The 14535-nt window shown below is 40.5% G+C and overlaps 1 protein-coding gene across 1 annotated transcript in view; it reads left to right on the top strand.

Annotated features, from left to right (window-relative positions):
* The first annotated feature begins 361 nt into the window (after positions 1 to 361).
* The window catches only part of Mccc1 (methylcrotonyl-CoA carboxylase subunit 1), a 60411-nt gene continuing 46237 nt past the window's right edge, over positions 362 to 14535 (top strand). Inside the window, exons 1-4 of the mRNA XM_042699629.1 lie at positions 362 to 515; positions 5787 to 5833; positions 6999 to 7135; positions 10632 to 10727. Of these exons, the coding sequence (XP_042555563.1) occupies positions 433 to 515; positions 5787 to 5833; positions 6999 to 7135; positions 10632 to 10727 (363 nt within the window). The 5' untranslated portion in view covers positions 362 to 432. The remainder of the gene's footprint in view (positions 516 to 5786; positions 5834 to 6998; positions 7136 to 10631; positions 10728 to 14535) is intronic.

Below are 14535 nucleotides of genomic sequence, written 5' to 3'. Positions count from 1 at the left end.
TAGATGGATGCTAGATAGGCCAGACGTAAGAGAGAAAGCAAACAAAAAATACGTTCTGAGAAATCTAGGTGAAAACATTGGTCTGCAACTTTTCTGTTAGTAGAGGGTTTCGGGATTTTTATCTTAAAGGTCGCAGGGGTGCGCTGTTTCTAAAGCCAGCAGAGAACAAAACTCGGCGAAGGCTGAGGGGACTTCCCCACACTCTAGACCTAAGGGACCGAAGGGAGAGACCACACCCCCGTGGGCTGGAGCCGATTGGCCAATCACCACCACGGAAACTCTCCTCAGTCCACTGATTGGCTCTTGAGGAGACGCCCCCTCCTGCCCTGGACCGGACGGTGGCCGGCCGAGGACAGCCGGCGTGCGGAGCAGAGGCAAGCGTCTGCGTGTGTGGGACGGCGCCTCCGGTCTACCCGCGTCCAACTCCAGGAGATGGCGGCCTCGGCAGTGTCAGTGCTGCTGCTGGCAGCAGAGAGGAACCGGTGGCAGCGTCTCCCGATTCTGCTTCCGCCAAGGTAACGGTGGGTGGAGGGCTGGTGGATCTGTGCGCCGGGGCTAGGGCTCGCGGGTTCGCGGACTCCCGTGAGCCACGCGAGGTGCAGAAGGACCAAGGCAGGGGCCAGGTGGAAGGGCGCTGAGCACCCACACGCATCCGTACCGCGGTTCTGGTCCGCCCTGGCCTCGGGAAGGAGTCTTCCCCACTCCCTGCACTCTCGGCCTTCCAGCCTTCAGCCGCCCCGGAGAAAGGTGGTGCTGGGCCTGCAGCGTCTTCTTCCTCTTCTTCCCCTCCCCTCCTCCCCCACCTCTCCCTCCTCTCTCTTCCCTCTCTTCTCTCCCCTCTTCCTTCCCCCTCCTTTCTCTCTCCTTTCTCCTCCCTCATTCCTGACAGGCCCCAGCTTTTCCTGCACTGCTTTGTTACACTCACATTTGTTACACTGCACATGTTTGTTGACAGTACTCATGCATTGTTACACTCCCAGCTCTGATAAAGTGGAATCCGAGACCTGCCCAAGCAGTGAGGGCCAGGATCCCCTGGACGTGCGTTTCTGTTCAGCTATTCCCCAGTTCTGAGACATACTCTCGGGGATTCTTTCCCATTGTTGGAATGAATCAAATTAACCGGAGCAAATTTACCTTCCAGAGTGCTGAGAAGTTGTGTCAAGTGAGCTTTTGTTCTAGTTTGTTTCACTGTTGTTGTTGTGTCACTTGACTCCAGATCCAAATTTTAGATTCTAAGCTTCAGTTATTGTGAAAACACCTTCAGACCTTTAAGTAGCTCTGGTAGCTTCATTGTTACCATCACCCTCCATAATTCTAGAGACAGTGTGGCTTAGTGATTAAGGACAGAAACTGCAGTGGGAAGGCTAAGATCTTGTAGTTTCTCACTAGATGTGACCTTGGCTGAGTTACTTAATCTCTCTTCAATTTCCTAACCTACCCCAGTGAAGATACTAAATTGACTGAGGTCCACATGAGACAATCCACAAAGCAGACTTTGCATGCCAAAGCATTTAGACCAACTTTTTGTTTCCTTTGACTTTTCCACAAGTGATTGTAGATACCTTGCATTTTCAATTAGAGGCCTAGCCCCAAGCCAAAGAAAAAAGTTTGTGAAAATAATGTCTGTGTTCTCTTTTTCCTTCAAGAAACTACTGCAACCCCCTTTTCTTCTCTCTCAAAGCGTACATCTATTGTCTATGAATCATTCTGAGATAGCTATCACTGTTAATATTTTGTAGAATTTAAAAAATCCAAGATTTTAAGTTTCCTTTTTGTCATTCTCTAATAGCTCAAAGAATCTTAAGTCGTGGGTTTATAGGCTTGAAAATAGAAGTTAATTTGAATCAGTATAGTTATCCCATGGAAGCAGCTTCTTTGTGTGCGTGTATGTATACATGAGTGTATGTGCGCGCACGTGTGTGTGTGTGTGTGTGTGTGTGTGTGTGTGTGTGTGTGTGTGTGTGTGTGTGTTCTAGTAGTAGAGCTTGAACTCAGAGCCTGGGCTCTGTCCCTTAGCTTTTTTGCTCAAGGCTGGCACTTTGTGACTTGAGCCACAACAGAAGCAACTTCTTAAGCTTGTTGTTTAACTGCTGTTCTAAGTTATAGTTGCAATGATTATGAAAAGGGGATAAACCATTCCAAACATTTTGTGATATAGGATTATAGTTAAGTGGTGAGTATGTATGTGTGCGTGCGTGCGTGCGTGCGTGCGTCTGTCTGTCTGTCTGTCTGTCTGTCTGTCTGTCTGTCTGTCTGTCCTTACTAGAAGATAGCAAAGAAAGTTTTAGATCAACAATGACCTTGGATCTTAGTCAGGGCCTTAAGCTAAATTTACAAAAAATCAGCCATTTTATAAATACATCTTCCCCAGACAGGCCTTAAATTTTATCAGACACTACCTGAAGAGTTTGAAGAAAGTAGATGCTATGAGCTAGACAACACTTGGGATCAGGAAAAATAGTTCCTTCTTGAAGAGCAAGGAAGGTAACTTCCTCCATCAACTAAATAGGAAGGATTTGAAAGAGCAGTAGCCTCCTGTAGAAGCTGCTTTTTGGAACACATGTACAGTCACTGTGAGTCAGTGTTAGGTAAATTAAATCAGCAGCTGAGGAAAGAGAGCAGCACGTGGTATTCAGGCAAGGGAAAGGTTTACTTTCAAGTTGCAGGCTCTGGTCAGGTTGGAAGCCCACACAACAGGTTAAAAAAGATTGAACCAGGACTTATCAAGGCCAGGGGTGGGAGAAGGTGTGGCTACACCGGATGTGGATGTGACCTCAAGAGGGGAGAGGTGACTGCCTCCAGGTGTGCCAGTTGCCTTGGTGTGCAGGTACTGGGCAGAGACTTAGCCAAGAGGAGAGAGGAGCCTACTCTGCCTTCCCAGGGCAGACCTTAGAGTCAGCCTTTCAGGAATGGAGGCATGTGATTGAGTAAACAGAAGCACTGTGGTGACCCTGTATCCTGTATTGCCACCCTCAGGAAAAAATAGCCCTCTTCAGTTGCGTAGTTATATACAAAATAAATATATTGCAGCATAATTGCATGTATCTAATGCACACGCGTGATTTTTATTTTGTGCCTTATGGATTAAAGTTGTCAGTTTTCATACTCATGGCTTTGCCACATCTTCCAATAGAGATGGAAAAGAAATAAGATGGAATTGATTCTGCAATTTGTTGATTTCCCAATGAGGCAGATTAGAGGAGTCCATTCTGTACTGGGGTACTGGGACAAGAGTTAAACATTAGGACACTTTTCAGTCAGTGTTACTATTAATGGTAGGCCTTTATTGTAAGCTTCCCTTTAATTGTTTTTTTTTTTTTCATTGTACAAGGTGATTTCAATTTAACATGTAAGCATTTTAATGTTTTACCTTTTTTTTTTAATAAGCTAAGATATTGGGGGCCAGGAAAATTTGACTCACTGAGTGAGCACTGTTAGACCTTTCCCTGATGCCCTGGCTATCTTAAATGGAGAATTCTCAGCCAGGCAGCCCTGTTACTGGTAATTTGCTAGACTGGCCCTAAGCCAACCTAGCTGTTTTGGACACTTTGTAATTACTCTGATATTCTAGCAGCTGCAGAAGACCAGTATAACCATGATGGAAGGCATGCCTCAGACAACTTCACTGGCCATGGAGATGGCTCTCTAAGCCAGACAAGCCTCTGAGAACTCTAGATGACCCTGCAGTCATCTCTACCCCAAGTCAGAAGGGGAGCACTTCCTGCAGAAGGCTTGTGGTTCATGCAAATGTAGTCTTTCATTTATATGATGGACTAGGCCATGATTGGTGCATCACAGTCCCTCATTTGCATGAATATCTACCAAGATGAGCAAACATCCTTGCCACACTCCTTTTCCTAGCTAGGCAGGATGTTTGGCTCACTTTTCAAGCTGGCTGGAAACATATACTCCTGTGTTGCCCCTGGTGTTGCAACATTAGGCCACATAAAAGGATTCCCGAAATGGTATTTTCTCACCCACTTTTGATCTTTACCATTAGTAGGCTAATGGTAACATGAAGAGGGAAGAAATGACAGCAAAGCAGTAGTAATAGCAAAGGTGATGCAGTAGCAGAGGCAGCGACAACAGCAGCAATAGCAGTGAGCAGCACCTGCAGATTCCAGAGAGCAAATGGGCACAAACCATATGAAGCAGCTGCAAGGCAGGCAATGTGGGCTGTAAGGAGCTAAGCAGGAGAAACTGCAGGCCCTGGTCACTGGAATGTTGCAGAAAGCTGCCTCAGATACCTTAGACCCGAGAGCTATGAGTAGCAGCCCAATGGTTACAACACTTGGCACTGTGAGACTGAGAATCCTAACCCCTGAGGCCTATTCAAGAGCTGTAACACCAGCAGGCATTGCCTGCTGCTGCTTGCTGTTTTCTGAGACGACTACTCACTACTGCTGGAAGCTGAGGATTAAGTAGCTACCAAGAGCCCAGGGTCTTTGGTATTGGAAGCCCCAGAGCAATAAGCCTCAAACCTGAATACCTAGAGTCTGAGGTTGCTAAAGTCTGGAGCAATAGGCCAGGGTTTAAGGCTTGAAGCATCTGGCTTTGCCAATCCACCTATAGACCTTGGGTATTTTAGGGCCTAGTATTGCCAGGAAAAGCTTCTCCTACTCAAGATTTATCTCAAGATAGAATAAAAGGGGTTCATCCAACTGATTGGTAACACTACTGCGTTTTCAGTTGAAATCTAATAGGTATAATAATTCTTTTTTTTATTATCAGAGCAAACCTGGCCTGCTTTCTGTTAGTTATAAGTTAACATTTCAGTGTTGACCTACTGCATGAACAGGTATTACAGAACTTAAGATTGTTGTACCTTCACAGTCTTCTCTCTAGTTTAGATATGTCTAGCAAGTCATTTTTCCTTTCTTTTAGTACAAGGACTTTGGGGGAAAATATATCTTTTTAAAACGGAAAGATCTTGAAGATTTTGTGAGACAATACTGAATCAAGATATGAAATAATATCATTCTCAACTGGGATAGTATTCCCCATTAAAGTTCTTAAGAATGTAAAAACACTTAGATATTATCATGCTTTGTGGTATTCTGGAGCTCAACTCTATCTATAAAATTGTATTCCTTAGTATTTAAGCTTTCTTATTCGGAGGGCAATGGAACAGAGGCTCTCAAATGAAAACTCAGTTCTTCTGGCACCACAGCTGACATTCTTTCTGCTTACCCTGTTCAGCTTCCTTCCCTTTACTCTTTGGTTATGACGTCAAACCTTCTTACCAGAGGCTTGAATTCGATTGACATTTTTTTTCAAATTGTAGTTTGGCAAGCATGTTTTAGTTAATAAATAGAACTGTCAGAATGCTGGGTGAGTCATCTGGCATACTGAAGAGTTTTTATTGTGACTTAAAGTCAAAAAGGTTTAAAAAACCTTTCTCAAAAAACCTTTTCAAACTTGAAAATTCATGATCTAGAAGTACATAATCTTGGAGAACCTTGATTGTTTAATCATTTCTTAACTCTAGTCAAATGCCAGCTGTAAGTGTTAAACAGGTTAGGTGACTTATTCAAGGATTTGTAGCACAAAGGGAAACAGCCATGAGGATATGTTAACTTTTGACTTTTAAATTTGTTGGTTCTTCCCCGCCCCCCCCCCCCCCCCCCCCCGCCCCCCGTCCCTGTAATGGCATTCTTAATAAACTACTTTGTTAGTGAGTTTAAGGCTTACCTGGACTTGGTTTCAACTTTTAAAAACAATGGCTGGGTTTTTTAAAAATTCTGATAATTATAATCCTGTTTGGATTTTCTTTTTTTTTTTAATAGGAAATGTTCTTGGAAGCAAAGAACCATGAAGTATACCACAACCACAGGTACTGAAAGACTTTATATTCTTTGAACTCTGGCTTTGCTGCAGACTATGAACTGAAGTAGAGAAATATTTAATCCTTAATTTGTACACAGTTAAATTGTTTCTCATAAACCTTTGAACCATTGTATTTTTACAATAATTTTCTTGCTAATTATTAAGTCATAGTTTCCATCTCTTTTATATGAAATCCCTCTTGCAATTGAGCCTAAAATTTAAGAAGAATATTTTATATTTGCATCACTACTTCTGTCTGTTAGACCTCATAATATATTTAATTAGAAAAACATAATTAGGATGGTCTGAATCACTGTTTGTAAAATAATTTCTTTTAAGTAGCAGAGTCTCTTTTTTTGTCAAATAAAATTTTAGATGGAATACTCAATTAAGACACAGGAAAGTGTACTAAAATATAGACTGTTTAGCTGTAAACCCTGTTTATTCCAAAACACACGTAAACACTTGATACTAGCAGCACCTTATGACCTGTGACAATTCTTGGGCTGTATAGATCCTCACTGGAAAACACTTTAAAATTATAGGAGCCAGATGCCTGTCACTCATGCCTGTAATTCTAGCTACTCAGGAGGCTGAGATCTGAGGTTCAGGGTTTGAAGCCAGTCCAGGCAGGAAAGTCCAGAGACTCTTATCTCCAGTTAGCCACCAGAAAAGCCAGAAATGGAGCTGGGGCTTAAGTGGTAGAATACTAGCTTTGCACTAAAAACCTCAGGGACAACACTCAGGCCCTAAGTTCAAGCCCTGATACCAGCACAAAAGAAAATAATAATCATGATAATGTAAGAATTAAAATCAAGACTTTATCATAAGACTTAAAACAGAAGATACTTATTAATGATTAGTTATAACTATGGTGACTTTTTAAACCCAAAAGGCTGGTTAATTTCAGAGTGTGTGTATGTGTGTGTGTGTATATGTGTGTGTGAGTATGTGTGTGTGTGCGTGTACATAGGAAGAGTTTATATTAGTAAGGATATTTTGAACTTTAATGAGTTTGAAAAAAATGAGTTTTTTAGTATTTAAATTAATTTTAGGCTCCATTATGTGAATTTTACCAAAACAAATCCTTATGAACTGGTTAATAATATCTTCCTTCTCATTTCTTGCTCCTCAGTAACATGTGTGTATGGTCTTCATGGTATTTTGAACAGGAAGAAACATTACCAAGATCCTCATTGCGAACAGAGGAGAAATTGCCTGCAGGGTGATACGAACAGCCAAAAAAATGGGTGTGCAGTCAGTGGCTGTGTACAGTGAAGCTGACAGGAATTCCATGCATGTAGATATGGTATGTCATTAAAAGCAGCAAGCTAAATCTTGTAAGTGATCACTTATGTGTTAGAGTTAACAGAATTTAAGATGTGTATAAGTTCAAACTACTCCCACTTGGGAACACTTAAAAATACAATACTAGTTGAACCAAAGTGTGCTCAATGGCATAGCTGATCTAAAGGCAAGATCAGTTCACCCAATGGGTGGCACATGTCCAGATCCCTCATGTACGAAGAGATGACGACTCTTTTGTTAGCAATTACCACTTACTGGCACTGAGCCTGTAAATTCTGTAAAATCTGTAAATTCTCACTAAAAAGATTCACCTTCCTTCATGTTTTTGCATGTTTTTGGTTATTATCAGTTCTTACCCACCAAACAGAATGACAGGCATGGATGAATCCAACTGTTGGCCTTCCATGTTCTGTAGTGAGATTCTAAGCACCAGCATCCGTTCCTGGGGACCAGCTTGGTCCACATAGCCATTCCAGGGAGCACACTAGCCACGTCTGTGCAGTGACTATTTCAAACCTGTTTTGCTTCATTCCAGCCTCTCTTAATTCTCTCCGTCTACCCACCTGTTCCCAGCAGACAATCTTGATTTCACAGAAAAATTAGAGCTGAACTTCCTGTGCAGAATCTGCTGCCCATCTGTCTCTGCCCCCATCCTGTCCTCATCTTGGATGGCCTCGACCTGGGCTCTGGAGTCCTTCTCTCCTTGCCTTTGGAGGAATTCACCTGGGCTCAGGGTGATCTCAGTGGTAGGGCATGTGACTAGCATCCAGGTCCTGGTTCAAGCCCCAGCATCACAGTGCAGAAAGAAAAAGAAAAAAAGAAAAGATTGAATTTTCTTCAGATAACTAAGAACATGAATTTCAATTGTCTCACCATACATAAGTGTCAGTAAAGCCAGGTGATATTTTAATTGGCTTGACTAACTATTTCACATTATAGACCTAGACCAGAGAGCATCACTTACCATATGGGTATGTGTAGTTAATGATTTGTCAGTTTTAAATATTAGTCATTAAAGAAAAGGGTACAACTTTATTTTCAGTGGTGTGTCCTTAATCATTCTCTACTGGATTTTTCCTAAAAGCATTTTCATAGATTATCAATTGTCCATCTTTATAACTATTGCTGCCTCTACATTACCTTTTATCCACCTTGCTTTCTTTCTTCCCCCATTTATTGCCAATTTAAGAAGCATTTGTTCTGCTCTTTTTTTTTTAATCTTCCACTCTTTTCTCTTTTCATACCTGTTGAGCTTATTGGCACAGTCCCTGTGCACATCCTTAGTAATGTCTGTGTCACTAAATCTGATGCAGTTGATTTCGCCTCTTAGCGTCATGTAGCATCACTGAACATTATTCAAATTCTTCTCACTTTCAGACCTCTGACCCTGTCTTAATGTCCTTTTGTTGTCTCCCACTCATCTTGATGAACTTCAACCTTTAATGTTGATGTTCTAAAGACTTGGTCTTTGACCTTCTCTGCTCTCATTGTTTTCTTTCATTCTAGTTTATCTTACCTACTCCAGTAACTTTGTGAAAAACTCCCAAATTCCTGTTTCTACCTTAGACTTCCTTTTGAGCATGACATATTGACACCCAACTACCTACTTTATGTCTCCACTTTGTTGTATGTCACAAGTACCAAACTAATATATCTATTATTGAACTCCTGATGTTTCATCTGTACCAAATTTTAGACAATAACACTTTTTTTAAAAAAAATAGTATTTCCAGAGACCTGGAATTCTTTGAAAATCTTTCTCTTTCTCCCTACTGTCTATCCTTCATCCTCCCATTATCTAAAAAGTCACCAGTGCTGTTAATTCTATCCCAGACACCTCTGCTCACTTCTTCCTGTTTCTCTGACCTGTACCCCAGTAAAACCACAGTCACCTCTTGCCTAACCTCTCAAAGTCATCTTCCTGCTTACTCTTTTGGCCCCTTCTGCAATCTGTTTCTTACATTTCAGTGAGACTGAGAGTTTAAAAGAAAACCTTGTTCTTGTTATTCCTCTGCATTAAATCCTGTAACCCTTTCTGTGACTTGTTAGATTAAAAATAATTTTAAAATGTAAAAATGGTTCTAGTGAAGTGTGGAAGGGAAGAGGCAGCACTGAAGGCCACTTTGCCTTTTTGCCATTAGTCATATTCTTCAGCATGTGAATGGATTAGATTTGTGCTTTTTAAACTTAAAAACTAAAACCCTCCCTTCCCCTTTAAAAAATACCTTGTATTTCTTTAGGAGAAAACCTAGCACTTTCTAACCTCCCCCTAAATCTACAGTATCTTCTTCCTACCACCATCCAGCCCCATCTCTGCTCCTTAAACCCCCACTCTCTGTGTTCAGTGACAACAGCTTGTCAGTTGCTCAAATGGGCCAGATTCCTTCTGTCATCAGAACTTTCCCACATATGTTGTTTTCTCTCTGTGGAAGGCTCATCTCCATCTCCATTCCTGTCCCCAGTTCAAGCTTCTCCATCCATTTGCCAGGCCAAGTCCCAGTCATCATTGGGGAATCTTCCTTTCAGCTTGTTCCAACCACTTCAGACCATCTCCACGATTCCTCTTACATCTGTTAGGTCCTTGGTCTTTCCTCTAGGGCCTTTATCACAGCTGTCAAAAAGTGTGTGACTGTTTAATGTCTGTTCCATGGTCTTGTTTACTGCTGTATAGACAGCTGCAAAGCATATGACATATAGTATATATTCAGTAAGCCTTTGAACAAATGAATTAATACTCATGAATATATGAATAAATGCCTGTTTTTTTCTAGTCTATTTCAAGGAATGCTATGACTATAAAAGTTTTAAAGGATAGCATAGAATATTTCTCAAATATATGAAAGGAACATAATTATTATCCTCTATATAAAGTTTCTAAATTTTTTCTTACTATTTATATCTGGTACATTTTGTCTGTTTTCAAATTATAACTTTTTGGGCATTAAATTTATCAGAGATTATTATTGTTACAAATGATATCATGACTGACCAATCAATGCCCATTGCTTTTTGTTTTGGTTTTTTGTTTGTCTGTTTGCCAGTCCCAGAGCTTTACTCAGGGCCTGAGCACTGTCCCTGAGCTTCTTTTTGCTCAAGGCAAGCACCCTGCCACTTGAGCCACAGCACCACTTCTGGCTTTTTCTGTTTATGTGGTGCTAAGGAATCAAACCGAGGGCTTTGTGCGTGCTAGGTAAGCACTGTACCACTAAGCCACATTCTCAGCCCTGCCAATTGCTTTTTTACTTGTGAACATTTTAATTTTATTTTACTGTATAGTTTGTATACGACTTACCAAGTTTGGGCAGTATGTGACTTATTGTAATAACAGTTATGAGCTGGTGCTTCTACTTCCCATGCTTATTGTCTCTGTTCATTGCTCTTGTCCTTGTGTACAGCATTTTTAATTTGTAACAACAAAATGACCCAGAAGTGGTTCTATGTGCATCCAAGTATGTACCAACCATGTCATCTTTTAAGCATGTAATATTCTTAAACAGGCAGATGAAGCATATTCCATTGGCCCAGCCCCCTCACAGCAGAGTTACCTCTCTATGGAGAAGATCATTCAAGTGGCCAAAATCTCTGCTGCACAGGTAAGAGTTGTGGGAAGGAATAAATGTATTCAAAATTACTTACATAAATTCTTTTGAATCAAAATTTTTATATTTGGTGATTGAGTTATTATTTTATTTATTAAGTATGACGCTCCTCATTCTTCACTTGCTCTACTATGTTCCTTCTATCCTGTGTTCTTTAGTTCTTTGGGAATAAGTTGAGGGAGGGCCTAACCATAAAGTTAAGAGAGGTGAAATTCAGCTCTTCCACTTCCAAAGGCATTAGATGTTTGGAGAGAAGTAGATCTTGCTCACATCACAGTGTGAAATATAATCAGAAGAGAAATCTCTTCCCTCTGATCTTCCAGTCTCATTCTAAAACCCTACTACCAATATGCCAGACCCCAAATTGGATTTTTTTTTTTTCTTTTGGGTCCAGTCGTGGGGCCTGAACTCTGGGCCTGGGCACTGTCCTTCAGCTCTTCAGCTCAAGGCTAGCGTTCTACCACTTGAGCTACAGCGCCACTTCTGGCTTTTTTCTTTTTGCATATGTGGTGCTGAGGAATCGAACCCAGGGCCTCATGCATGCAAGGCAAGCGCTCTACCACTGAGCCATCTTCCCAGCCCCCCAAATTGGATTTTATTACATCTCTTCTACATCTTTTTAAATGAAATAGGAACCAATTTCTGTGGAATCTTTATTTGAAATATTTCAAGAGATAGTTCTTTTTGTCACACAGATTGCATGATTTGTTTTTTAAATCTGGATTTTTGAGCCTCAGCTAAATTTGCTATTTCTAATTCTCTTACCAACTCAACCAGATCTTTTCTCTACTAGATAAACACTCTTTTTACACATTCCATTGGTATCTCCTGTCCCCACCCTGTTGCTTTGAAAACTTCATGTTTTCCCCATCCTATCCAGTTGGTCAATCTTCAATGGTTAAAAGTTGAGACTTTTCAGCTTGGCATTAAAAGAGTTTCAGATATGGTCCCATTCTATTGCCAAACTTGTTTTATCTCCATTTCTTTCTTCCGGTAATAATGGACTCTTCCTCTCCTTTATGCTTCAAGCCTATTTCTTCATGCATTTTTTACATGGTTCTATCACCTAACAATCTCTTTCCCCTTCCTTTTCACTTTCATATTTATTCTCAACAAACACCACATGGCCACCTGCTTAGTGGCAGCTTCCAAGCCTACATACCACAATGAGTAAGTCAGCCAGTCTCTCCCCTGTGTAGTTCCACTGTAGTTGTGAAGTACATAATAAATATTGAAACCAGTAATTCAAGAAGCAGAGTTATACTATTGGGAAGAAAGTAAAGCAGTATAAAAAGATGAAAATTGGGTGGGAGTTACTTCTAAATAAAGTAGTTAGAAGATAACAATTGAACTAAGACTAAGGGATGAGAAGGGGCCTGCCATCCAAGATATTTAAGGAAACGCATTCTGTTGGGATTGCTAAGGCTGAGATGAAACAAGCTTGGTATTCAAGAACACAAGTGTTCCGTGTGGTTGGAGTGAGGGGAGTGAGGAACTGCTGCTCAGTATGACCAGTAAAACTAACATTCCATTCCATGTTTAAACAGAGAGACTTGAGTTTAGGAGTTACCTCCATCAGTGTCAGAGAGTAGAACAACAGAGGATAAAGTATAAGCTCCTCAGAGATACAAAGTGAGCAGCCCTCTTGGTTTGGAGAAGAAGCTGGAGGAGGACGCTTCAGCAGCTGTAGCTCCGATCTGGGGAGGGACCTTATCTAGCTGCAGGGCACATAGTAATGCAGCTTGTGGCAGAGTTACCTTTTGATGAATCCAAGTCAGAAAAAGACATGTATAGTCTCTAATTCCCTGCCAATGCACCAAATATGTTACCAGAAATTTAATGCAGCTAAATTGACCTTTTATTATTTGCATCTGATAAGAGAAAATTCAGGCAAGACCTGAACATCCTAAAGATGATAGCATTAGAAATAGTTCAGTATGTTGAGGATGTTGAGGAAATAAGGACATCAATTTGAAAGGAACTTGGCAAGGCAAAGTTTACTTAAGCAGAAGGGTGCACCATCAGCCAAAAATCTGTAAGCAAGCACACAGAACAGGCAGGCTGCTCCCTTTTCATCCCTAACCCGGCAGACCCTGCCCCTCTGCTCCCATTGGCTGAGCTCAGGTTCACAATCTGCAAAAGGATATGATTTACTTAACAGGATGTAACTAAAATGCAAGGAGCTTCTAATAGGATGTCTCAGTGCATGTGCAGCAGGAAAAGGATTTAACTAAAATGTAATTAACAAGGGCCAAGCAGAACTTTTCAGAAAAGTCAGATTAACAGATTAACACAAGATTAACAGAAAGGAATCAAACTACTCTAATAGAAAATACATTTTTCTCACAATAGGAAAATGTATTAGGAACTATGGCAGAGAAAGAGCATGTGGCATAGATATGCTACTGGAATACAGATAATCAGCCCATCTCAGTCACCCAGTGCCATCCTCCTTATTAGAGCTTGGCTTTGGGTTAAATAGTGAGAATTGGAGTCCTGGAAGACGGCATTCTGATTGGTAGGTCTCTCTTCTGTTTCCTGTAAGGTTGTGGTGCCAAAGATTTAATGTTCCATCCTATTTCTTCATTCTTTTGTATTTCTTACTTCCTCATACTTTTCTAGACTTGTTTTGTCTTATCACCTTATCAGTTGTTTAGGCCACAATTCCTTGACTGCTTGCTTTTCAACTAACTCCTATCAGGAGTGCCAATAAAGCTGAAAATTGGAATCAACTGCTTCTTCCCAAGATAGAGGTATAGGAAAACTGCCCATTTCCAGTGGTTATAGGTAGAGAACCCAACCAAACCCCACCTGGCAAAACTTCAGAGCCTCTTTCAAAGCCCAGAATGGAAGGTTGACCTTGTTACTGAGAAAATCTACTGAGAAAGGAAGAAATTGATGTGGACCCGGAAGCATAAGATGGGGTTGCATTATTATTTTAGGACATTAAAAGAGTCTGTATGTATTTAGGACTTGACAAGGAGTTTTTGTATTGCATTCGAAGTAGCTTTTGGAAGAATTCAGCAGGTGACTGAGCTGATTTGTATTTTAATGAGATCACTCGCGGGCTGGTAGACTTGGAAGCTGGCAGAATGATTAGGGGTCATTTGCAGTAGTCTTGCTCTTCACCCCCATCTCAGTTCTTGCCTCTTATAAATTCTTGCCTGCTCGGTCTTACTGATTTCTCCCTCTTGAGCATTAAAATTTCTTGTTCCAGTCATTTAATACTTAATACTAACGAGCAACCCAAAGAGCTAACACCCAGGGGCATTTTTCACTTGAATTAATGATTGTATGAAGTTGTTTTACATTTATGTCTCTATGTTCCTTTTTTTAGAACCAAAATTTCTAAACTGAATAATTTTGGCATTAATTTATAACACAGGTTTTTGTGTATGTTTTTAAAGGCTTCTCAATGCATAGAGTCAAAGACCTTTAGGTAGAAAAGTAGAGGATAATAATACCTATTGGTAGAAATCCATGTACTTTAACATAAATATCACTTAATATATACATGACCCAGTATTATCTGTTTTACAGATATAAAATCTAATACATAAAAAGTTCTGCATGATATTTTTCAAAATTTATGAAAATTTTCAAAATTTTTGCCATACCAAACAACACTTCTCACCACCAATTAGGAGTTTTTCTTAGAAATGCACACTTTTTGGATCCACTTCAAACCCACTGAAATTTAAATTTTATAGACAGTGTATGTTTTTTAAAAGTTGTATTATTATAAAGGTGATTACAGAGGGTTACAGTTACGTAAGTCAAGTAAAGAGTACTTTTCTTTTTG

The sequence above is a fragment of the Dipodomys spectabilis genome, unplaced genomic scaffold (assembly GCF_019054845.1).
Source record: "Dipodomys spectabilis isolate Male_0828 unplaced genomic scaffold, ASM1905484v1 ptg000260l, whole genome shotgun sequence".
NCBI lineage: Eukaryota > Metazoa > Chordata > Mammalia > Rodentia > Heteromyidae > Dipodomys > Dipodomys spectabilis.
The sequence above is the reverse complement of the archived record's forward strand: the minus strand, read 5'-3'. Positions and strand labels throughout refer to the sequence as shown.